This window comes from Chiloscyllium plagiosum, chromosome 7 (assembly GCF_004010195.1).
Source record: "Chiloscyllium plagiosum isolate BGI_BamShark_2017 chromosome 7, ASM401019v2, whole genome shotgun sequence".
NCBI lineage: Eukaryota > Metazoa > Chordata > Chondrichthyes > Orectolobiformes > Hemiscylliidae > Chiloscyllium > Chiloscyllium plagiosum.
This window is the reverse complement of record NC_057716.1, coordinates 85,640,239-85,666,947: the sequence shown is the minus strand read 5'-3', so window position 1 is coordinate 85,666,947 and position 26,709 is coordinate 85,640,239. Positions and strand designations below refer to the sequence as shown.

Sequence of the window (26,709 nt, the reverse complement as noted above, 5' to 3'; positions counted from 1 at the left end):
TTAAGATTTTCTATGTTCACCAAGTATCACGTGCTATGAAGACTGGAATCTTCTTGAGTCGGACATCTCAAAATCTATTTAACACATTAGCTATGTATGTGGCTGCAATACCACAGGCTTATAAAAAAATCTGGGTACTGCGCTTACACTATACATTGCAGACACAGCTAACTGACTATACTGACTCAATTACACAGTGACAAAAGATATATGGATACAGTTATATAGCAAAGTCCCATGTTGTGATGTCATAGAACGGTGATAAAGATACAGACTTGTCCGAGTTGGAATCACTGTCATAATACAACACACAGAAACAGAGGCAAAATGGAAAAATGTTGGAGGCATTGTTTTGCAGAATAGATATTTTAGCGTAAAAGATTCCTGGGCACTATCCTGAAGCAAGCAGGGGAGTTACCTCTGCTTTATTCACAATTCAAACTGCTCAGATGCAAGTAAAAAATGAATTAGTCACTGAAATTACCAGGTTCTAAAAATATGTAAAATGTAACAACTTCAAATGAAAAGTCCAGACATTGGCACTGAGACTAACAATTATTTCGGCCATTTGAAATACCAAGTAATACTTACTGCACATACCTAGTAAAGTCAGGTAGTGGTTCAAAAAGACAATTCACCACCACTCGCTTAAAGGCAACTGTGGTTAGGCAAAAAAACAACTGGCCCTGTCTGCGACATTAGTATTCCATGAATGAATAAAAAATGTCTTAGAATCTTAAAGTCAAATTCTAGCAAGATATCAGTTTGTCTCAAGTTTACTAGAGCACAAAATGCATTAAATGAGAAAAAGTATTTGATCTGATTACCCCATTTTCCATCATTTAAGAATGAGGGAGATAAATTCACTCTTCCCACAGAAGATTTCTTATATGCACATCAAAATATTTTCACATTAGCTCTAAATCTGGCATTGGTTATTGAATGTAAAAGTTGCATTTCTCTGTGCTAATTTTAAAAGAACAAGTCCATTTAGTTCTTTTTCTTTATACCTCAGGTGAGTAATGATTAATGCAATTAATCCAATAACTGAGAATATTTTCCAAATCTACATATTAGACAGAATTATATCCTGTTATTGCCAGAAGTAATGTACTATCGTTTACTCTGGTGAGCACTGAAGAGTTTTAAGATACAAATCCCCTTGAATCATTTTATTATTTTTTTCCTGGAGGATGATGTAGCCCTAAAGAAAAATTGTCCAAGAAACAAAATGTCAAGTGCATGACAAATTCCATTCTAGAACATGATGGCTATTTGAACAGAATTGGTGGAAGGTTCTATTATATTGGTTTACTGCTCTGAAGGCAGCAAAAAAAACAAATGCTTTTATCACTTGGGCTGAAGACTAGGCTAAGTCAGCAGCCATGCAACAGGAAAGCAGTGTGCAATCTCATTCCCTTTTCAATGGCTCCACAATTCAGTACCATTCAATTTCCTGTCTCCATAGCAACACCACCATATTGCTGAAAGCATGCTGTGAAGTTTTACTCTTTACATTCAATCTTTTTGGCACAGACTAGAAATGCTGCCATTTTTATATTTTTCACCTGATTAGTCCTTTTCAGATAGGTAGAAACAAGTGACTGCTTCAGAATTGTCAAGGGTGATGGCCATTATAATTTCACCGTTTCTTTTTGCCACAGTGCAAATAGATTTTTGCCTGTAGAATTAAAGGTTTGTTTACTCCAACATGTCCTTGCCAGTTATGTACATAGAGCAGTAAGATCAGAAACCATTCCCTGATTTGCAAGTACAATTTAGAGAGAAAGCATTACCCTTCATTTTGTTTTGTATCCTAACTTTGCCTTTAAAAATCAATTATCCAAAAGGAGAGAGATTCTCAAATGGTCTTAAGTTATTTTGCAAACCTGTATGAGTTCATCTTTTGCTCTTCAAATTTGTCTTATAAATTACCTCCACTAGTCATGGAAATGCTCTCATTTTTAAAATATATTCTTGCTCGTCAAAGCAAAACTTGCTTTCCTCTTTTAATGCTTCAGGGAATTTGTTTTCTGGAAAATTCATCCTCTTCCCATATCTATCATTAGAAGCATTACTGGAAACAGTTCTTGAAGTATCCATGAACAGTCTGGACAGAAAAGCTGCCACAATCAAATGGCAGTAAATGGGGAATTAATGTACATACCAGTGTGTTAGGTTCTTTTCCCAAGGATTCACACATGAGATGCAACTCACACACACCAACTTCTGCAAACAGTTAAAGTTTAATAAAGCTTGTACAAGCTAGGTGACCCCTCTGACGCTCTTCATTGGTCATGTGAAGTCACGTCAAAATGAGGTACCGAACAAAGGAAACATATCCCATTTACACAGGTCAGTTGTTAATGCTCACAAATACTCCTGCCACCACCCCACCGCCCCACCCCATATGTTACCCCAAGTACAATGGTAGGATGAGGTCATCCTCAGAGATAATGCAAATGTAAGTGCCTTAATCCTGGGGAATCATTATGCAGACGATTTCCTGACTCAGTGATTCCAAGACAATGTAGGTATGATATATCCTAGCTTCGGATAGCCTTATAAATGAATTCTGGCTACGCTACTTCCCCTGACAATGTAGGTGTGATAGGCTTCAGTATCGGGGGAATGATCACATAAACAAACCTGATTGGCTGGGGCGTGGCTATGAAAATATTTCTGAATGGAAGGGACTGAATGAGAGTTTAATTTGATAATAGTAGGGGAGTAATAGCAAATTACTACCTAAATGAAGTGGGAGTCATCCGCATTCCTTCATGAATTTTGTCCCCACCCACTTCCAGAATGTTCAGCTTCTGGAGGAAGACAGTACAGTATAACCCTTTAACATTTCATTATTGTCCACAGAGATAGTCCAATTTAATCTTTTAACATTACAAGTGTGCCCAAATAAATTTTCCCAGCAGATTAAAGAACAACTTCAATTAGAAGAAACTGTTCCAAAGCCAACTGGCATTACTGCCAACTGGCATTAACACAGGTACCTGAGCTTTTGCATGAATATTTTGTATAGGTACATATTGTGGGTCTTTGAACTTTACAACGTAGCAAGCTCAAAGAGCCCAAACACAAATAGTCAGCTTTTGTCTGCTCCAAAACTTCTCTCTATCCTACTTACCTTTGTTCTATATTTCAGCCATTGAGATACCATTTTGTCTCTTAAAAATATACAGGAATTTCATAGCCTAAGTATTGCTTTCACTCATTTTTCAATTGCCTATCTTGGTTTCTTTCCAGAATATCTATCCTTTAAATCCTTCTTCATTTTTTGACCATGAGTCATTCTTTTTCCAACCTACTGACAGTAAGTTAAAATGTTCCAATGCTAGCACAAACTCCATTCTAAGCTCTCCCATTATTGCACTGCTCTCATTCCCATTCTATTCTGTGTGTGAGATTTCCTTCTTAGTTATTCTCCAAGATAAATTCCAACTTTAACAGTCATCATTCAATTTGTGCCACAGCTGCTACATTCAGACACCTGTTTCCCAATGTTGTGTTTGTAATGTGCGTAGTTCACACTGAGGTTTAAATTACATTTTCATTTATTTTCCATAAATCATATAAAAAAACATAGAAAATTCACTCATTTTGCCACAAATATGTCCCAAAGCAGTAGAACAGAAAATTCAGTGCCCAAAAAGTCAGGAGTTCTAATTTTTTCCATAATTTCACTGAATAAGAATACTTCTGAAAACTTAATAAATCTGTGTTCTGCATTGTCATTTATTGTTAAACATATCAGACTAGGAAGTCAGTTGGGTAGCAGTAAATTCCCACCAGTGTGATTCACAGCCTAAGTCAAGACCAAAAATGTATACTGCCAGATTTGCACCTATTAAATCGAAGTGGAAAAGTCCAATTAGAACTGCACACCTTAGCATTCAAGTGGTACTGTAATTGATTATGCTAGCTAAGCATCTGCCAATGTCTCTTCCTGCTGACTCCCTGAGATCTCCTTAAAGTTTAAAATTTGAAAATATGGTGCTGTACTGATTCCAACAATACTTCAGGAAGTGTAAATCAAGGATGTGTGAAGTTACTTTCACAGGATGGACAAAAAAAAATCAGCTTGTCTTATGAATACATATTTGTTACATTACCAAGGGCTGGCAAGATAATTAGCTTGTTATAACTGCAGAACTACTTATTCATTGGCTTCAATTCAAAGAATTCTGCTGTCTCATTTGTTTTCCAATGGATCTGTGTTGTTAATCCACATGTAAGGTCATATGTAATAGGGAGAAGTTTTATTTTTGTTGAGGATTCTTCTCACATACCATACCAACTTTCGTCTTTTCCTTTTCTTTGATCAACTAAGCCCTTAATCCCACTCAAAAGGGATGTACTGTACAGGGATGCTCCCCAAACTGAAATGATATATTTAATTTGGAAAGGTGGAACAGCCCAGGGCCATCTCTCGGGAAAAGTAAAGGCGGAGGGCAGATTGATCTTTAAAATCAAGAAGGGGTTTTGATAAGGTAGACAGAGATATTTCCACTTGTGGGAGCAATCAACACCAGCAGCATAGGTATAATTCAGACTCCAAAAATCCATTGGGAATTCAAGCAATATGTATTGTTCCACCTTTGTATTGTTCCAAAATGTGGAACGAAAAAGGAATGCAGTACATTGCGGTGTGGTGAATTGGTTAAGCATATAAAAAGAAAATAAATAATTTAATAGGCTTAGATTAAGAATGCAGCAAGGAGGCCATAAACACCAGCATAGACTTGTAGGGCTGAACAAAATATATTAATAGTACACTATATATTAAAGCCTTTGGAATACAGAATATATTTATTGGTGCAGCTGCAGCTTAATGGTTAGATGGTCAGTCAGTGCTAAATTGGTTGATCTCAGGTAACACAGTAATTTGCATTGCTTCAATTGTCTTCATGTGTCTAAAACTGGGAATGGGAAAAAAAATCTGCCTCAACCCTTGATCTTAATCACGACAGTGCTGCCCAGTAGAAAGTGGATCTGTCACGCGTGATCAGAATATACTTGACTGTAGCATCCATCGACAGTCAAGCAGAATGACAGTGGGTGAGGGGCAAAGAAGGGCAAATGCCCAAGGGAGCTAGAGCCCAACAAGGATCACCAGTCCCTTCGAGAGAGGGGGGGGGGGAGGAGCACTTGAAGGGGTGGGGGGGGGGGGGGTTCAATCAAGAAATTAATTCAGTAACCGTTAAGTGAAAGTAATGTAGAAAGGGTGGCTTTACAAATGAGTTGTGTGGCTGACTGCTACAGCAGGCAGAACTGCGCATGTTCTCTGTGCTCAGATGACATCATGTACATCAATTTCAGGCTGCACCAGAGCATAAGAAACAGAGACAGAGCAATAAGGGATTTGGGTGGATTGCACTTTGTTCTTGCGAAATATAGGAGTTATTAAATAGTTGATCCCGTTACTACCGGATGCATAAAGCCGGGGTAGCTAACCCGGAGTCAATAATTCCCCATCTTTGTACTGGGACACGGCAGGTTCCCCCACCCTGTCCTCCCCAACAATATCATGTGAAGTGTGGCAATAGAAAAATGTGACGCTGCCAAAATTGTATAAAAGTACATTGAGATTATCTTCCTCGCATGACCCACCTTGTTTTCTGAAATGCTTAGGTTCCCAGTAGGGAGACCCTGAATCCAAGCATAAATTTTCCGCTTAAAAAGAAAAACAATTTTTTTTCTCTCTGTTTTAGTTGCGGCGTTGCCTGGAAGTTAGAAATCTTTCCGAAAAGGCAGGTTGATTGACTGGAACTTGGAGCCTGATCATCGGTAAGACACAATGCAGAACCGTGCTTTAAAAATGGTTAGCGGAGGACGTAAAGCAATCGTTCAAATCTGAGCAATAATGACACCGGGATTTCATAACGCCCTAGACACAGCGACTGTGCCCTGACAGCAGAAACGGAAAACTGAATGACAGCGATTGCCCTGCCAACAAAGGGGACATAATCCGTTTAATTCTACACGGGAGAACTTTTAATTTCAACAAAATCCAATCCTCCCCGCTAAAAAATATAAGAAAAACTTTCACGGATTTTTTTCCCCAAAACGGGCGATTTTAAGAATAAAACCTACCCCTAAAAGATTGATGGTGTCGTCGCCTTTAAATTTCGGGATGAATTGGTCTCCTCTTAAGACTTCAGCTGGGCTCAGTGGCCTGAATCGACACATTACTTTAATGCTGCATTCGGCTGGGTCCGCCATCTCTCGCCTTTCGACAGTAACACGGGATCACAACCAAACCCCCCGAGGAGGCAAAGGGAAAAAAATATATTCCAACGCAGGCAATGCAGGAGCTCGCTCCCCTTCCCCTCTAGCTGAACATGGTAGCAGTCACTGATGCGAGGATTTCTGCATCGGGGCTGCAAAATGTGCTAGTTACAAAATATAACATTTAAAAGGCAAAAATAAACCGGAATCAGCGGGTTATTAATATGCTATTTCAGTGAAATAAGAAAGAAAGCAGCATTTCGCAATGGATGCATTAACTTCTCAAGGTCATTCTTTGCCTCTGCAGGGCGGACAACGCTCCTTGTTGGTTCAGCATCTTCGCCTTCTCCCTGCCATCTCGCATCAGCACCACAGACCTTCTCCTCTGTTCCAGCTCCTCTGCTGTTCGCAGGCTTTTCTGACATCACATCATTACCTCACCGCCAGCTCTCCCCCCCGCCTTCCTCTCGCGAGACTGCAGCTCCTTGGGAAATGGAGTTCCAGCGAATGGGGGTCTGCCTGCAAAAGAATCAACACTTCCCGGTGTTAGGGGTGAGACATCTAACTGCCTTAGGTTACATTGAGAATGCCCCCCACCTCAACTCCCCTCCAAGCCTCTGTGCAGAGCCTGAGTAATGGGAGAAGGAATGACAGTCCAGCTTCTTTCCCTCCCCTCTGAATGCAGGCTTGGCTGCTAGCCTCACAGACAATAGTTTTTTTCATGCATCTTGTGAATAGTTCAGTGTCTCCCACTTAACAGGAAAGGGAATTAAAGATGGTCATTCGATGGTTGATAGACAGCTAGAAGATATCACAAATCACTGTATTCATATTTTCCAAGAATTTTAAATTTTAAATCTCAGGTGGAAATCGGACAGTACTGAAGATCTTCATGGTTTGATCTATGGGTTGACTGTTCATTTGCAGTTAGCTGTGCTATGCCTTAAGTTAGAAATAGTCACATTTGAGAACCAAAAAGCTGGAACTTCATCCAGGGCATTTCTTAGTGCTCTCCAGCTGGCTGATAAATAGACACATTGAGTAGAATGTTATAGGAATCTAAGTAACATGAATTACATTTTAGGCAGACTTGGACAAGTTCAGTGAGGCCTATCTCAAATGTCGAGAGCAGCCCACTGCATCCTGCATGCATTTGCTGAGCAGCAAAGCCAGTTTCTCGCTAAACAGCAGTGAGTTGCCAATTAAGGAGGATTAATGCTTGTTAAGTGCCTTATTATCACAGCAGCTCACCTCATTAATACTTAGCAGCCTATCTTACCAAAATGAGCCAAACAAGCTAAACTTCGAGAATTCTCGAACTGACAGTGACCAGACCCTGTTGCTTAGGACCAAACACCATCTCAGGGTGCTATCCATGGTCATCAGTTACACACACCTCTTAGCAATGGACATTGGTGTTTGAACTTGCCAACCCCTCATGATGATCGTGGCACCTCTCTGGTCCATTTGTAGCCATTTAGAAAGCACAGACTTGTATTATATGGCACACCAGCAACTAATATTGAATGGCGGTACAGGCACGCAGCTCACAGATTGAATCAAGTTGCATCTCAGGGCTGCTAACTTGCTGTTTTAGCATACCCAAACTTAGCCCCCACCTGAATGCTAACGGCATGATAACTTGCCTTCTGCTATGCAAAGCCTGTTAGCTGATTTGCATTTAAGCCAGAGCCATGAATCATACCTGCTGCCAAAGTGGATTCTGAGAGCTGCAGGAGAGGGAAGTCATCCTCTGCCGGTGGCTGCAGTAGGTGACAGCTGCTTTGAACTTCTGCGTGACTGGATCATTTCAGGTAGCAATGGGTCACCAGTATAGGATCTCTCAGTCATAATATTGGACAAAGACCAATATTATCTGTGCAAGAAAACAGCAGTTCATTTCATTTTCCCAGGTGCCATAGATAGTAAACACAATGAGAGGGCCATTTCAGAATGCTGCAGAATTCATCAATAGGAAGGAGTTCCACTCAATTAATGTGCAGGTGATCTATGATCTCCCTCAACGTGTGTGCCCACTGCCCTTGTATTTGCACATCTCCTATATCCTGGAGCTCTATTGTTGACCCTGTGTGTTTGAGGGTCCAGGCGCATTTTAAGGCTGCTACTGGGGGACAAGGGTACCCAGTGCAACAATAGATCATGACCCCATTGTACAATCCCTTACTGATGTGGGCCACAGATACAATATTGCAAATGTTTCAGACAGGGCCTGAGTGGGACAGTCCATAGGACTGTTAAGTCCATTTCATGGACCAGTCTGGGGTGTTGGGGGATGCTCCCCAGACAGAGTGTACCACGTAATCCTGTCTTACTGTGCTCTACCCAGTTGAAGCAGGCGATGAGGTGATGTGCTGGATGCTGAGGAACTGGCAGAATTGGGGCCATCTTCTGAAAATGAGGATAAGGACATAAGGGAGATAAAACTCTCTTTGTCTATGACAGAGCTAAGGTGCATCAGTGTTACAAGCCTGACAAGGCCTGATTGACAGGTAGTTCCAGTAAATGAGAGCTCGGGTCATCAAATCATCATGGACCAAGACTAGTCATTAGTCATGATGCCATGAAGTGTCTCTTTCTGTGCTGTTTGACTTTTTAACTTCAAAATGATAAAATGTGTTCTTGGACATCTAGCTCAGAGAGCAATGTACCTTGGTTTGACATCTCATCGAAAAGACAGCATGATCGACATTGCAGCAAGACAGTGGAGTGCCACTGATATCATTTTTAAGCCACAGAGCAGTGAAATACACTGGAGGTTCCCACACATTTAATCTTTATTAAGAAAGCACTGGATAAAAATAGATGGGGCATTGAGTGTCAGTTGTTATTTTTGAATTCAAGTCCTTGAGCAGCTAATCCTACAGCTTTGTGACTCAACGACAAGGGCACTACTACCTGAGCACAGCTGATACAGAGGGATTGGTCAGTTTGGTTGGCTAGATTATAGTGCAGAATGGTACTAATAGCAGGTGTTCAATCGCTTTGCCAGCTATGGTAGTTTAAGATAGGTTGCTTCATTGCCTTTCCCTGTGCTTCATGGGAGGAAGTGGCCCTCTAACAGAGCTGGCAGTGATACCTCATGGACAGAGTTCCTGTGTGCTTCCAAGACTTGGACCGAAAAGCACCTCAAAACACTGTAGTTATAAGCAGTGAAGCATTTCACAGGGTCTTCCAAATGCAGTGGCAAGAAAGACAATCCCAACATCAACATCTCTTCCAAGCTAACTTGGACTAATGATTCAAAATCAACTTCACTGGGCAGGACACGTAGTTCATATGGTTGGTAGCAAACTCGTGAAGCAAAGCTTTACTTAGAGTTTGGTTGTGATAGGAGACTGTCAGGGGTAACACATCAAGCATTCCTGAAGAAGGGCTTATGCCCAAAACGTCGATTCTCCTGCTCCTCGGATGCTGCCTGGCCTTTTCCAGCACCACATTTTTCAACTCTGGTCTCCAGCATCTGCAGTCCTCACTTTCTCCTAACACATCAAGCATCCCTACTAATAGATCTGGAGACTTTGTCGGGAACATGCACAGGTAATTAGAAATCAAAAACTATTGAGAAAATGCACAAACTGCGTTGGAGGCCAAAATATTGAAACTTTGAATGTCAATTGTCCATATAGTAATTAGAGATAAACCTGCTAACAGTTGGAGCTTGAGCTGTGTGTTGCAATCTCCTATTTTTGTAGCTTCTATGAGACCAGCTGTTCAAGTTCACACAGATCCACTGAGTTTAGCAGAGGGTGGTGTGAAGATAGTCTCATTAGGAAAAATTACAGTGTAAAATTACAAAAAGATTGACGCATGAGACAAGCGGAGATGTATATACATAAGTCAGCAATGGTCATGACAAAGGGCTATAACACCTTTGAGTTCATAAACCAAGGAACGTAATTCAGAAACAAAGCAGTCATATTCATTTTCTACCTGGCACTGATTATACCATAGTTGGATCCACAAGCAACTAGCATATGAATTGCTCTAGTTAAGAGTGAGCAAAGACATGATAGGCTTCCTTCTGTGCTTGAAACTGCTGGAGTTATTGACTTGCCCCAGGAATGCTAATAAACAGCTCATGATTGCCACTTCCTGCAGTTACACATTGCACAGATGCCTGAGGTGCCCAGAGTACCTCCTGATAGGTTTGATAAATAGAGATGACAGATTTTATGTTTCAAGCTAGACTATTAAGAATGATTTATTGTAAGATATGAAGTTATGCAAATGTAAAACAAGTCAGCAGATCAAAATGTAATATTTAATTTGCACAGATATTTAAAATTATTTTCTGAAATGCACATTGTATTTCTTATTTCCTTTAATGAAAGCTTAAATGAACATAAAATGGACATTTCATTTCAACAGTCAGCTTTTCAATCTTACTATAAAGTCTGTTAGAAGAAATGTTTAAACTAAGGCCCTATCTTTCCTCTCAGAGAGGCATAAAAATAAATGTCTTAACCTCAATGCCCAACCAATATTTATTCCTCAACCATTACAAAATCTAATCACTATTTCTTTGCTGCTGGCAAGTGCGTTTATGTGTAAATTAAGCTGTTTGTTTCCTAACATGGCAGTAATTGGCGAAAAAGGCATCCTGTGATCATAAAGGGGCTATGTAAACACAACCTCATCACTTCAGGGGATCTCCCAACCACAGCTTCCAATCTCATAGTTTGGGAATCCTGCACCACCCGGTTCTACCTCCTTCCCAAGATCCACAAGCCTGACCACCCCGGCCGACCCATCAACTCAGCCTGCTGCTGCCCCCACCAAACTCATCTCCACATACCTTGATGCTGTCCTATCCTCTGGCCCAGGAACTCCGCACATACATTCAGGGCACCATCCATGCCCTCCACCTCCTCCAACACTTTTGTTTCCAGAGTCCTGGTACACCTCCATCTGCCATGACCAGGGCCTCCAAGCCCTCAGTTTCTTCCTCTCCTGATGTCCCCACCAGTATCCATCCACTGACACTCTAATTTGTTTGGCTGAACTGGTCCTCACCCTCAACAATTTCTCCTTTCAATCCTCCCACTTCTTCCAGATGAAAGGACACCCGGATAGGGCCCAGCTATGCCTGTCTCTTTGTCGGTTACGTGGAACAGTCCATCTTCCATAGTTACACTGACGCCATTTCCCCCACTTTTCATCCGCTACATTGATGACTGTATCGGCACCACTTCATGCTCCCACGAGAAGATTGAACAGTTAATCAACTTCATCAACACATTTTACCCCGACCTTAAGGTTACCTGGACCATCTCAGACACCACGCTCCCTTTTCTGGACCTCTCCATCTTCATCAACAGTGACCGACTCAACACTGACATCTTCTATGAACCCACCGACTCTCACAGCTACTGGACTACATCTCCTCCCACGGTGCCTCCTGTAAAAATGCTATCCATTCTTTCGATTCCTCCACCTCTGCTGCATTTGCTCCCAGGAGGACCAGTTCCACCACAGAACACACCAAATGACCTCCTTCTTTAAAGACCGCAATTTCCCCTCCCACATGGTTGATGATGCCTTCCAGCCCATCTCATCCACGTCTCACACCTCCGCTCTTGAACCCCACTCCTCCAACCGCAACAAGGACAGAACCCCCCTGGTCCACACCTTCCACCCCACCAACCTCCGTATACATCGCATCATCCTCCTCCATTTCCACGATCTACAAACGGACCCCACCACCAGAGGTATATTTCCCTCCCCACCCCATCTGCTTTCCGTAAAGACCGTTCTCTCCACAACTCCCTAGTCAGGTCCATGCCCCCATCAACACACCCTCCCCACCTGGCACCTTCCCCTGCCATCGCAGGAATTGCAAAACCTGCACCCATAGCTCCTTCCTCACGTCCATCCAAGGCCCAAAGAGCCTTCCACATCCATCAAAGTTTCACCTGCGCTTCCATACATGTCATTTACTGTATCCATTTGTTCCGATGCAGACTCCTCTACATTGGGGAGACAGGGCGCCTACTCGCGGAGCACTTCAGAGTACATCTCCAGGACACCCGCACTAACCAACCCTTCCACCCTGTGGCAGAACACTTCAACTCCCCCTCTCACTTTGCCAAGGACATGCAAGTCCTGGGCCTCCTCGATTGCCACACCTTAACCACACGACATCTGGAGGAAGAATGCCTCATCTTCTGCCTTGGGACCCTCCAACCCCATGGTCTCAATGTGGATTTCACCAGTTTCCTCATTTCCCCTCCCCCACCTTATCCCAGATCCAAACTTCCAACACGGCACCACCCTCATGACCTGTCCTACCTATTCATCTTCCTTCCACCTGTCTGCTCCACCCTCCCCTCTGATCTATCACCATTACCCCCACCTTCATCAACTTATCGCACTCTCAGCTACCTTCCCTCCAGCCCCACCCCTCTCCCATTTACTTCACCACTCCCTTCGCTCACAGCCTCATTCCTGATGAAGGGCTTTTGCCCAAAACGTCAACTGTCCTGCCCCTCGGATGCTACCTGACCTGCTGTGCCTTTCCAGCACCACACTCTCGACTCTAATCTCCAGCATCTGCAGTCCTCACTTTCACCTATATAAATACAAGTCATTTTTCCTGTTTTTGATCAAAAACTCATTCCTATCCTTGTAGCTTTTAGCATCTGAAAACTTAAGCAAATGTCTTTACTCAATAGGAATATTCTTTTTACTATACTCACTGACAACTGGAAAGTAACTGAAATCTCCCTTGGCATGCCCAACGTTTGGCTTAAAACAATGTCAAGTGTTGAATATCAACAATGCATCAAAAGTCACAGTCTAGAGACAACTGATGTGTTATTAAATTAATGCTACTAGACATAACTATAGTAGTGCCATGTCAGTAATTTCAAAATAATAACAAAAGCTCAAGCTGCAACACTGCCTTCCATTTAAACATTTCCAGTCCCCTGATCTATGTACAATATAAATAATGTAAAAATGTTTTTTAATGTCATACTGAATGGAGCCCATACCCATGAAATAAACATAAAATGCATATTAATGAGCAGTCCAGTTAACATCTGTGAATGGGTTAATATGGCTTGGATTTTTGTGAGGAAAATGTATTCATATACAGAGCAGACCACGTCCAATGCAGCAAGACCTGGACAATATTCATGTTTGTTCTGAGAAATGGCAAGTAGCATTCACGGTATAGAATAGCAAGCCATAGCCACCTCTAATCAGAAGGAATCTAACCCCTTGACAATCAATGCATTACTATCAACATCCTGTTGATTACTGTTGACCAGAAACTGAACTAGATTAGCCATATAAATCCTGAAGCTGCAAGAACAGATCAAGACTAGGCATCCTGCAGTCATTAACTTGCCTCCTGACTCCCCAGAGCCTGTCAGAACTAGGAGATAGTGAGGACTACAGATGCTAGAGAGTCAGAGTCGATAAAGTGTGGCTCTGGAAAAAGCACAGCAAGTCAGGCAGCATCTGAGGAGCAATGGGCACTTAGGGTCATGTCCGAAATGTTGACTCTCTTGTTCCTCGGATGCTGCCTGACCTGCTGTGCTTTTTCCAGCACCACACTCGATCACCCCAGAGCCTGCCCTCCATTTGCAAGTCACAGGTCAGGAATGTGATGAAATGTACCCCCTCACCCTTTGGCTGAATGACAGCAGCTCAAAATATACTCAAGAAGCTTGACACCATTTTGGACAAAGCAATATGGCTGCTTGGCATCATGACCACAAACATTCACTCCCTCCACCATTAATGCTCAGTAACAGCACTGTGTACTATCTACAAGGTATACTGCAGAAACTCACCAAGGATATTTAGATAGCACTGTCCAAACCCATTACCACTACCATCTAGAATATCAAGGACAGCAGATAAATACAAACTGCACCACCTGCAAGTTCCCCTCCAAATCACCACCATCCTGACTTGGAAATATTCAATTTTCCTCAGAGTTGCCAAAGCAAATTCCAGGGAATTCTCTCCCTATTAGGATTGTGGGTTTACTTACACTAAATGGACTGCAGCAGCTCAAGAAGGCAGCTGATCACCACCTTCTCAAGGGCAATGAGAATGGGCAATAAGTGCTGCCCCAGCTAGTGGCATCCTCATCCCATTAATGATTTTGTTTTAATTCCAAAGGACTAATCTACAATCTGTGGATAACTATAATTGTTAAGGACAGTGTCAAACACAAAGAAAAATAACATAATAGTGTAAAGATAAGTGATGGGTCTGAAAATTGGACACAAGGTTAAAAAAAAGCTAATAAGAATATAAAAATGAGAGGAAGTTAACCAGAAATACAAAAACAGAAAAGAAGTGCTTACGTGACTACTTGAAGAAGAAAAAGAAGAAAAGCAAAAAAATGAGTATTGGCTCAAGAAGAAGTTGAGACTGTAGAATGAAAATGTAAAATAAGGAATTGGCAGAAGAACTGAGCAGGTATTTTGCAACACTATAGATATAAGTTAACCAGAAATACAAACACAGAAAAGAAGTGCTTACGTGACTACTTGAAGAAGAAAAAGAAGAAAAGCAAAAAATGAGTATTGGCTCAAGAAGAAGTTGAGACTGTAGAATGAAAATGTAAAATAAGGAATTGGCAGAAGAACTGAGCAGGTATTTTGCAACACTATAGATATGCAAGTAACAGGCAACAAGCAGTAGCAAACCAGGAAAAAGATAACACAGAGGAACACAGGACCAATCATCAGTGAAGTGTTATTGAGTATACTTTTGAAGCTGTCGTCTGACTAGAGCCCAGATCCTGGTGGATGCCATCTTAAAGTATTAAAAGAAATGGCTAGTAAAGTAGTTGGTTTTAACCTTCTAAAACTCCCTTGATTCTAACTAGGATCCAGCAGATCAGAGGATAGTGCGTATTCGAAAAGGGAGAAACAGGCAATTATAAACCTGTTAGCTTAACACCTATCATTGGGAAAGCATTAGAACCTATTATTGAAGAAGTAATAGTCAGCCATTTAGAGAAGTTCAAGGTGATCATCAGAGTCGAGATGGTTTGGTGAAAGAGAAATCATATTCAACCAATTTATTGGAGCTGTTTGAGGAGAGAGCGTGTGCTGTGTATAATCATGAATGTGCTGCGTATAATGGTGAATATACTGTTTATACTTTTCCAGAAGGTATTTGATGAAGAGCTGCATCAAAGATTGTTGTGAAAAGTAAAAGCTCATGGTATAGAAGGTAACATATTGGCAGGGATAGAATTTTGGCTAGCTAGCAGGAAGCAGACGGTATGCATCAATGAGTCTTTTTCAGGTTGGCAAGATGTAATTGATAGTGTTCCATAAGGAACAATACAACGTATTCAACTGCTTACAATTTATTTCAATAGCTTCGATGGTAAGACAGAAGGTATTGTTGCCAAATATACTGATGGCAGAAAAAGAGGTAGGAAAATAAATTGTGAAGACGATATAAGGACGTTGCAGATGGACATGGATCCATTTTGGCAGGAAGAATAAAAAGGAAGCAAATAATCAAAATGATAAACAATTGCAGAGTTCATGAAATTCAGTTGATCTGGGTGCCCTTGTGCATGAATAAGAAAAGATTATGCAGCTACAACAAGTAATTAGGAAAGTTAATTTAGTCCTATCACTAACATGAGGAGAATTGATTACAGAAGTAGGGAAGTTATGCTTCAGTTAGAACACAACTGGAGTATCTGCACAGTATTGATAATCTTATTGAAGAAAGAATGAAAGTGTATTGGAAGCAGTTCAGTGGGATGACTTAGGAGGAAAGGTTAACCATGTTAACATTATCTCTGATGGTATTTAGAAGAATAAAAGGCAGCTTGATCAAAATACATAAAATCCTGCGGGATATTGGCATGGTGGATGTAGAAAGGACATCTTGTCTTGTGGGAGAACCTAGAACTAAGGCGCACTGTTTAAAAATCAAGGGTCACCATTTAAAATACAGATAAGGTGAATTTCTTTCACTCAGAAGCTGAGAGTCTGCGGTACTCTCTTTCTGAAAAGGTGGTGCGAGCAGCATTTTTGCATATTTAAGGCAGAAGTAGATAGATTCTTATTTAGCAAGGAGTGAAACGTTATCAGGCATAGAAAGGAATGTGGATTTGAGGTTACAATCAGAGTAGTCCTTATCCTATTGAGTGACAGGGCAGGCTTGAAAGGCTGAATGGCCTACACTTGCACCTTGTTCCAATGTTTGTATGTTTCTGCACCAATTACAATTCCCAGCAGTTCACTGTAAAAGTGGTTAAAGGAGAAGTGAATGAGGAATATGTAAACAAGGCACAATGTGTTAGAACCACTTGTCATTTTGATAAGAAACACTGATATTGATTGTGTGGCTTAAACAATTTTTGCCATGATGTAATTTGCATTACCACAGCATAACCTGAGTTCAACTTAAACCAACAAAATTCTATTTTGAAACAAAACTGGAAATTGCTGATGAAACTCAGCAGGTCAGGCACCATTTATGGTTAACATTTCAGGCAGTTGACTGTTCATCATAGAACATTGATGAGAGTTACCAGACTTGAAATATTAACTCTGCTTTCTCCCGACAGATGCTACCTGACCCGCTGAATTTCTCCAGCAACTTTTGTTTTTGTTTCAGATCTTCAGTGAAGTAACTCCACAAGGACTGGCATCCTATTACCAAGTCACCCTTTATTACACATGCATTGATCATGACACTGACCCACCTAGCTCAGGGACTGCTCCTAGAGCAAACAGAAGCCCTGACACTCCTGTTTATATCTGTCAGCCAGGGCTCCCTGATTAGACCAGGTTATTAGCCCCAATTAGGGAACTCATAGTCTATGAGGTCCATCTGGCTGACCTATTTCCAATCACTCCATCCAGCATCTGCAGTTTTTTGTTTTATTATAATTCTGATTTGGCATGGCAATGTCACAGTGTCATATGAGTTCAGGTTAATAAAGCACCTCAGTTTGGCTTCAAGGAGATTGTGTAATCACTTGATCAGCAGCAGCGTGGGTAGCTTTCATATATTTGTTGGTAAAATTGATTTAAGATAAAACCACATCTCTATCTATGGAAAGAGGTGCTTCCATATATCATCATTTGGTATCTAAAGCCACCGGAGCATCATCTGCAATCTTCTTCTTTCTAGTTGATCAGAAATCTTTTTTTTCCCATCCTTATGTTGTCATCATGCCAAGATTTAAAAATTATGTTCAGCTGAAAATGCCATGGAAATTCTTCCATTCTGATGCCATCATGTCAGCAGAGATTAAATTCCTGCTAAAGGTAAGGTACAGAGCAGGAGACAGCCTCAGGAACCTATAGCAGCTATGTTCTTTTTAGTTCCAGAGTTAGTGTTGTTGAAACCACAGCAACCATTTGAACTCTTTTGTTCACCGAGAGAGTGAATGTCTGTAATGTACCGCCAGCTCATGTGCATTGCTACTTACTTTCATTCATTCAGATAATGTGAAATGTAATGGTAAGATCAACATTCATTGCCTCGCCCTATAATTGGCCTTAAATGAGTGGCTTGCTGGAGTATTTCAGAGGGCAGCTAGGAGTCAACCACACTCATGTGGGTCTGGAGTTATTCATTGGTCAGAATGGACAAGGAAGGAAGATTTACTCCCGCAAGTGCATTACTTGGGTTTCTTACAATAAATAAATTTGGGGCAGCACAGTGGTTCAGTGGTTAGCATTGCTGCGTCACAGTGCCAGAGACCTGGGTTCAATTCCCGCCTCGAGTGACTGTCTATGTAGAGTTTGCACATTCTCCCGTGTCTGTGTGGGTTTCCTCTGGGTGCTCTGGTTTCCTCCCACAATCCAAAGATGTGCAGGTCAGGTGAATTGGCCATGCTAAATTGTCCATAATATTAGGTGCATTAGTCAGGGGTAAATGTAGGGTGGGGGAATGAGTCTGGGTGGGTTACTCTTCGGATGGTCAATGTGGAGGACTTGTTGGGCTGAAGAGCATGTTTCCACACTGAAGGAATTCTAATTCTAATTTAAAGTCATCATAGTCCTACTCTCCCATTAGAGAAAGACTACTGGGAGAGGTTTAACTTGAGGGTCACCATACCCCAGTCAAAGGAGAGGTTGAGAGGGAGAGTCCTTCATGGTTACCTTAACTGGTGGAAGAATTGAACTCATATTGTTAGCTTTACTCTGTATTGCAAATCAGCTGTCCAGCTGTCAACAGTTCAATAGTTAAAAGATCACTCATGCTTATTTTTATTTTTATTCTATATTTATTTAACAAATTATATTGCTAAACTGTCATTCTGAGATTTGAACTCCACTTTATTAGCCTAGTCCTTTGGTTCATTAGGTCCAGTAAACTAACCACTATGCTACTATTCTCCCTGGTCACATGCCTTCAAGAGGTAGTTGGACCAGTTGTTAAATGAGATCACATCACGTAGAAGATGTGTTTTTTATAGATTAGAGATGAGATACCATAAGCTGGTTGCAGTAGCCTAAGATTGTTGATAAAACTTTTATCAGAGTATTTTCTTTTTTATTGGCCTGTTGGTTTATAGCCTTTCCAAGGAGATTACAAGATTGGTGGTAGAAGAGGTCAGCGTTAGTCAGAATGCTTCAGTCAGCAAGATGTGGATAAGCCAAATGGGAGACCTGGATTTATCCTGCCTTTGAATTTCATTATCTTCACAGAACCAAGTTCTTTTCATTCTCTCCTCAAGATTTTCTATGTTGAAAAGTCTTATTTACCTTTCCACTTACATGCTTTCAAACCAATTTTTAGTAGCAATTCTATCACAGACCCAATTTCTATTCCACAAGAATAGCCATACAAATCTGAAAGACCACCAATGTTTATACATTTTCCAGGCAAATCTAAACTACCAAAACCTATTTTTTACACAGTTAAAACATTCACACAGATATCCACGTGAATTTTAGCTACAGAACATTTATTTCAAAGACTTAGATGATCCTAAGAGCTCAGGATGTCAGGAGAAGAAGTTGAAACACTATTTTACTTTTCTGACCAAGCAGGTGAAAAGTTATATTTCACTTAAAAGCTAAAATAAAATGAATAACATTTTAACTATCTGAAACACTCAGTAGAACTCTTTTCCAGATTCATCATACTAATTACGCAGCATCAACACCCATCAATCTGAGTGACTGAGACTAAAATGTCCCTGGTGGCCTCTGATCATAAATTTATGAATTAAAATTATATTTATGCTTGTAATTTTAGGAAATTCTCAAAGCATTCAGTACTTCTACATTTCATTAACATGCTTTCATGCTTAATTAAAGGAGTCTTTACTTCTGTTTTCTAGGAATCCTCTTAGAATTGGTGGTTGGGCTCCAATTTTGCTTCATTAAACCTAATAAGGATCATGCTATCATTAAGAATTATTCAAATTGCAATTCTGCTCACTGAGGGAATGATTCTTTCATTTGTGGCTTGAAACTACATCCTCTTATAGAATTCAGCTTAAATACTTCAAGGGTGAAATCAGATTCCATCTCATAAGAAGAAAATGGTGGATAACTTAGGACAATAGTTCAATATTGGTTTATGATTCGGAGATGCCATACATTCATGTAGAACTCTGAGCTCAAAAACTTCATGAATTTATGTAAAACTCTGTTATCTCACTTTTTAGATTAGAATCAATCTAAACATCAGGTCATAGACAGAGAACACAGGGGGCTAACACCTTCAACATATTGTCCAGCTATCACCATTGTTAACAGCTAACCCGAGAATGCAACTTTAAAAAAAGGGTTTTATGATTTACACATGAAAGAAGTGAAACTATCACTGTATTCTCACAGATGAAAGGCTTAACAGACAATCAATTCTTCAATGTATAATTTCAGTTACATCACACTGCAAATTTTTGCTATAAATTCTGTGTTACGATCAAGCCCTCCACAATCACCTGATGAAGGAGCGTCGCTCCGAAAGCCAGTGTGCTTCCAATTAAACCTGTTGGAATATAACATGGTGTTGTGTGATTTTTAATATTGGTTTAGGCATTGTCGAAGCCACCCAGTTTGGCTCTTAAAACAGGCATTAGGCACAATGGCATAACTGTTGAATGGAATAATAGTGAAAATAATGTTCCTACACTAGTAATCCAGTACCTGGACTAACAAAACTAAAATAGAACATAGAACATAGAAAAATACAGCGCAGTACAGGCCCTTTGGCCCTCGATGTTGCGCCGATCCAAGTCCACCTAACCTACACTAGCCCACTATCCTCCATATGCCTATCCAATGCCCATAAAGAGGGAGAGTCCACCACTGCTATGGCGATCAAAACTGCACACAATACTCCAGATGCGGCCAACTGCAACATGACCTCAGGGCTCCGGAACTCAATTCTTCTACCAATAAAAGCCAGTATGCCAAATGCCTTCTTCACCGCACTATTTACCTGGGTGGCAACTTTCAGAGATCTGTGTACATGGACACCAAGATCCCTCTGCTCATCCACACTACCAAGTATCCGACCATTAGCCCAGTACCCCATCTTTTTGTTACTCTTACCAAAGTGAATCACCTCACACTTACCTACATTGAACTCCATTTGCCACCTTTCTGCCCAGCTCTGCAACTTAGCTATATCCCGCTGTAACCTGACACATCCTTCCTCACTGTCAACAACTCCACCGACTTTTGTATCATCCGCAAACTTGCTCACCCAACCTTCTAGCCTCTCCACCAGGTCATTTATAAAAATGACAAACAGCAATGGTCCCAAAACAGATCCTTGCGGAACACCGCTAGTAACTGCACTCCAAGATGAACCTTTACCATCAACTACTACCCTCTGTTTTCTTCCAGCCAGCAAATTCCTAATCCAAACCTCCAACTCACCCTCAATGCCATACCTCCGTATTTTTTGCAGTAGCCTACCATGGGGAACCTTATCAAACGCCTTACTAAAATCCATATACACCAAATCTACCGCTTTACCCTCGTCCACCTCCTTAGTCACCTTCTCAAAGAATTCAATAAGCTTTGTGAGGCATGACCTGCCCTTCACAAAACCACGCTGACTATCCTTGATCACATTATTCCTATCTAAATGTTCATAAATCCTATCCCTTACAATTCTCTCTAAGACTTTGCCCACAACAGAAGTGAGACTCACCGGCCTATAGTTACTAGGGTTATCCATACTCCCCTTCTTGAACAAAAAATATTCAAGTCTCAGCACAGGAGCTGGAGAATTTATTTCAATTAATTAGAAAAATCTGGCATTAAAATACTAGAGTTGGTAATAAGAGCTACTGGATGAATCTAATGTTATAGAGCTTTCACTGCATGGAGTGTGGTAAAAACGTTAGTCCCTGTGGGTGTGCCAGTGATCATTCCATTTTCCACCACCTGGCTTTCTATGTCATTGACTCAACTGAGGATTGCTGGCAATCATGATCAGCTTCCTTCTTTTGTGTCTCTGCTAAATTGCAAGGCAATATAGAAGTAACAAAAACCTGGTCTCTCTGGTTGAAGTGGCAAAGCATAAAAAGACAAGGAAATGTGATGTGAGGCAATGGTGCTGTTAGCATCCAGGTATGGTTTAAGTGAGAAACTGCTGTGACAGCGAGCAAAGAGCTGAGAGATGCAGCGTGCTCCAGTTCATAGGATGGTGCTTGTCCCTGCGTGCACAGTGTCCTTGCTGCACCATTATACCAATAGAGACTGGTGCACACCAAGGTGCAGCATTGAAGTGCAGAAGTGTACTGTAAATGATTTAAGTTGATTTGATTTATTATTGTTACATATACCTAAGTACAGTGAAAAGTTTAGTTTTGCGTGCAGTACAGGCAGATCATACCATAAAAAGATCACAAATCATAGTGTGTGGGCAGCATGGTGGCTCAGTGATTAAGCACTGCTGCCTCACAGCGCCAGGGACCCAAGTTAAATTCCAACCTCGGGTGACTGTCTGTGCGGAGTTTGCACATTCTCCCTGTGTCGGTGTGGGTTTCCTCTGGGTGCACTGGTTTCCTCCCACAATCCAAAGATTTGCAGGTTAGGTGAATTGGCCAAGCTAAATTGCCCATAGTGTTCAGGGATCTGTAGGTTAGGTGCATTAGTCAGGGGAAATGTTGAGCAGTAGGGGAATGGGGGTTTGAATGAGGTACTCTTCAGAGGGTCAGTATGGACTTGTTGGGCCAAATGGCCTATTTCCACACGGTAGGGATTCTATGATTGAAGAGTTAGGAATACAAAGTCATGACTGCAGAGAAGGTGCACAAAAAGCAAGATCAACATTAGATTTGAGAAGTTCATTCAGAAATCTAAATCAGCAGGGAAGAAGCTTTCCTTGAACCTATTAGTAGGTGTGTTAAGCTTTTGTACCTTCTGCCTGACAGAAGAGGTTGGAAGAGATTAAAACCAGGGTGGGAGGGGTTTTTGATGATGTTGGCTACCTTTCCACAGCATCGAGAAGTGTAGATGGAGTCAATGGATGGAAGTTTGGCTTGTGTGATAGTCTGGGCTGTGTTCACAATTCTCTGTAGTTTCTTGTAATCCTAGGCAGTTTCCATAGCAACCTGTGATGCATCTAGTTAGAATGCTTTCTGTGGTGCATCTGTAAAGGTTGGTGAGGTTCCTGATGGACATGCTGAATTTTCTTAGCCTCCTGAGGAAGAAGAGGTGATATTGTGCCTCCTTGATTATCGCATCAATGTGGGTGGTCCAAGACAGATCATTGGTGATTATCAATCCTAGGAACTTGACGCTGTCGAACATCTCACCTCAGCTCTACTGACTATCAACTAGACATATTGACTATATGACTGTGGACAATAGATATACCCTGAAGATTTTTTGAAGCTGGGAGATTTCAGATGCCATTGTCCATGGATGTGGGTTGCACATGACCAGTGCCAAAGAGTGTGCCCTGATATTTTTGTGCCCAGTGTCCAACATGGAGGTCCATTGAAGCCCGTGTTGAGCTGAATTCGCCAGGTACCTGCTCTGGTTTCCATGTTAAGTTTTAGCTTGTTTGCTGAGTTTAGTAAGATAAAAAGTTGAATATTTTCTCACATGATTTTGGGCCATCAACAAGCAATACTCCCCCTTAATTGCCAACTCATAGCTGCCCAATGAGAATGTCACCATGCCTATTGTCTAGAGCATAAAAGATGGAGCAAGATTTCCCAACTTCTCATCTGATTCAGCCACATATTCAACTATAAATTTTGCTCAAATCCCGATAAGATTCCAACCTGTGACACTATTGAATTGCTCATTTAGTTCACTAATGTCTATTTCAGGAAGCAAATCTGTCATCCTTTTTTTGTTCTGGACTCTATCTAACTTCAGACCCCAGTGTAACATGATTGCCTCTGACCATTCACAAACAATATGGCCGAACAGGACACTTAGTTTTATTTAACATACTGTTTACCATCACCTCCCCAAGGGATATTAGGAATGACCAATAAATACTCTACACCAGCAATGCCCAATCCCATTAATTAATAAAAGAACTATATGGCAGGAGGTGAGAACAGGAGCAGTAGGTCAGCATGTGAGAAGCTAGTGGTTACTAGAATGATTTGATTTGATTTATTATTGTCAAATATGCTGAGATATAGTAACAAGTATTGTTTTGCGTGCTGACCAGACAAATCATACCTTGCATGAGTACATCAGGTAATAAAACAGAATGCAGAATACAGTGTTACAGCTACAGAGAAGATGCAGTGAAAGATCAACTCTATTACATAAGAGGTCTGTTTGTAAATCTGATAACAGCAGAGAAGGAGCTATTCTTAAATCTGTTTGCATGTGTGTTCAAACTTTTGTATCTTATGCCCAGTGGAGAGGTTGGAAGAGAGTATAACCATGGTGGGAGGGGTCTTTGATTATGTTAAAAAGAGCAATGAAAAATACAACACAGGAACAGACCATTTGGCTCCAAGTATACACATGTTGCCCTTCCATATTGAAACTATGTTCACTTACAGGATTTGTATCCCTCTATTCCCTTCCATCTATTCTGGATGTATTCATGCAGGTGCTTCTTGGATGCTGCTATTATGTCTGTTTCTACCGCCTCCTCTGGCAGCACAATCCAGGCACTCACCACCCTTTCGTGTGAAAGATGTGCCTCACACATCTTTTTTAAACTAACCCATTTGCACCTTGAACCTGTGTCCCCTAGTAAATTACCCCTCCACCCTGGGGAAAAAGCCTCATACTTGCCATTCTAGCTATGCTATTCACAATCATATAAACTTCTGTCAGGTCACCCTCGAACTCCTGCGTACCAGTGAAAACGTACTTAGTCTATCCAATCTTTCTTCATAGCTAAAATCCCCCATACCAGACAACATCTTGGTAAACATTTTCTGTACCCTCTCCACATCCTTCTGGTAGTGTGGTGACCAGACTGTATGCAATATTCCAAGTGTGCCCTAACTAAAGTTCTATAAAGCTGCGGCATAACTTGCCTATCCTTATACTCAATTCCCTTTCCAATGAAGGCAAACATGCCATAGGCCTTTTTTTCACTACCTTATCTACCTGCACTGCCACCTTCAGTGATCTATGGATCTGCACACCCAGATCTCACTGCATATCAATACTCGTAAGGGTTCTGCCATTCACTGTATAATTTCCACCTGTACTTGACCATCCAAAATGCATCACCTCACATTTGTCCAGATTAAATCCATCTGCCATTTTCCTGCCCATTCCTCCAACTGTATCCTGCTGTATCCTCTGTCAATCCTCCTTACTATCCACAACTCCACCAGTCTTTGTATTGTTCACCAACTTACTAATTAGACCAGCCACGTTTTCCTCCAAATCATTTTCTCCACATGGTCCAAAGATGTGCAGGTTAGGTCAATTAGCCATACAAAATTGTCCTGTCGTGACCAGGGATGTGCACCACGTTAAATTCAGGGTTATTGGAATAGAGTGAGGGTGTACATCTGGAAGGAATGGTCTTCAGCGTGTCGGTGCAGATTCAATGGGCCAAATGGCCTATCTTCTCATTGTAAGAAGTCTATTATTACATGAACTTTTGCATTCAGTGTGTGGTGAAATGTTTAAAATTCTCTACTTCAAAGAGCTGAAAAAGTTCAATTGTTGAAATCAAAGGATTTCTAATGACAAATGATTTTAAGGGATATGAAAATAGTGTGAGAAAGTGACATTGAGATAGAAGATCAGCTGTTGAATGATAGGTTGGGCTTGATGAACATCCCATTCCTTTACCCATGTTGCCTAATGATAGGATAGCAGTTGTACAGAAAGTCAGAATAACCTACAAGAAGTTCGGCAGTGTGCAGGCTTATTCAGAGGGAAGCTGCTGAAAATGTGTTGCTGGAAAAGCGCAGCAAGTCAGGCAGCATCCAAGGAGCAGGAGAATCGACGTTTCGGGCATAAACCCTTCTTCATGACCCTTCTGAAGAAGGGCTTATGCCCAAAACGTCGATTCTCCTGCTCCTTGGATGCTGCCTGACCTGCTGCGCTTTTCCAGCAACACATTTTCAGTTCTGATCTCCAGCATCTGCAGCCCTCACTTTCTCCTCCTTATTCAGAGAGAAGACATCTTTGCAACAGAGGTGCTGTGATTAATAGTCTTGAAGCAGACTTTGGCCTGATAGAAATTGTGAATGGCTTAGAAGTCAGGATAAGAAAATCTCCAGAAGGAGATATAAGGTAATGTGACAAGCTAGGTTGATATTCACAGAACAAGCATGATGGGCCAAATGGTCATTTACTGTACTGATTCTATGATTCTATGAACAATGTTCAGAGCCTGCAGGAGTCGGCCGGATGGCCTCTTCCTGTTCCTTTGGTTCTACTTTATCTTCATGGTTATAAAGAAAACTAGCATAGACATCAATTGCCAAAGCCTAGGGGCCCTAGGGTGACCCCTTTACTGAACACCTCTAGTCTTTCAACAAGAATGATCCCAATTTTCCAGGTGATTGTTGCCTTCTTGCTCCCAAGCTAAGATTTCCATCATAGAGCTGCTGCCATGTTTCAGGAAAACCCAACGCAAGCTGGAGGAACAATTCCTCATTTTCCACCTAGACACTTTACATCTATCATACTCCAGATTGGATTGGTGCTGGAAAAGCACAGCAGGTCAGGCAGCATCTGAGGAGCAGGAAAATCAACGTTTCGGGCCAAGGTCCTTCATCAGGAATGAAAGCAGGGAGCACCCATGGTGGAGAGATAAATGGGAGGGGGGGTGGGGCTGGGGAGAAGGTAGTCAAGAGTACAGTAGATGGATGGAGGTGGGGATGAAGGTGATAGGTCAGAGAGGAGGGTGGAGCGGATAGGTGGAAAGGAAGATTGGCAAGTAGGACAGGTCATGAGAATGGTGCTGAGCTGGAAGGTTGGAATTGGGGTAAGGTGGAGGGAGGGGAAATGAGGAAACTGGTGTAGTCCACATTGATGCCTTGGGGTTAAAGTGTTCTGAGGCAGAAAATTAGGTATTCTT

General features: G+C 41.4%; 1 protein-coding gene across 1 annotated transcript in view; it reads right to left on the bottom strand.

Annotated features, from left to right (window-relative positions):
• The window catches only part of LOC122551741 (kinesin heavy chain), a 204,646-nt gene extending 197,972 nt beyond the window's left edge, over nucleotides 1-6,674 (bottom strand). Inside the window, exon 1 of the mRNA XM_043694135.1 lies at nucleotides 6,109-6,674. Within this exon, the coding sequence (XP_043550070.1) occupies nucleotides 6,109-6,237 (129 nt within the window). The 5' untranslated portion in view covers nucleotides 6,238-6,674. The remainder of the gene's footprint in view (nucleotides 1-6,108) is intronic.
• Nucleotides 6,675-26,709: the final 20,035 nt, after the last annotated feature.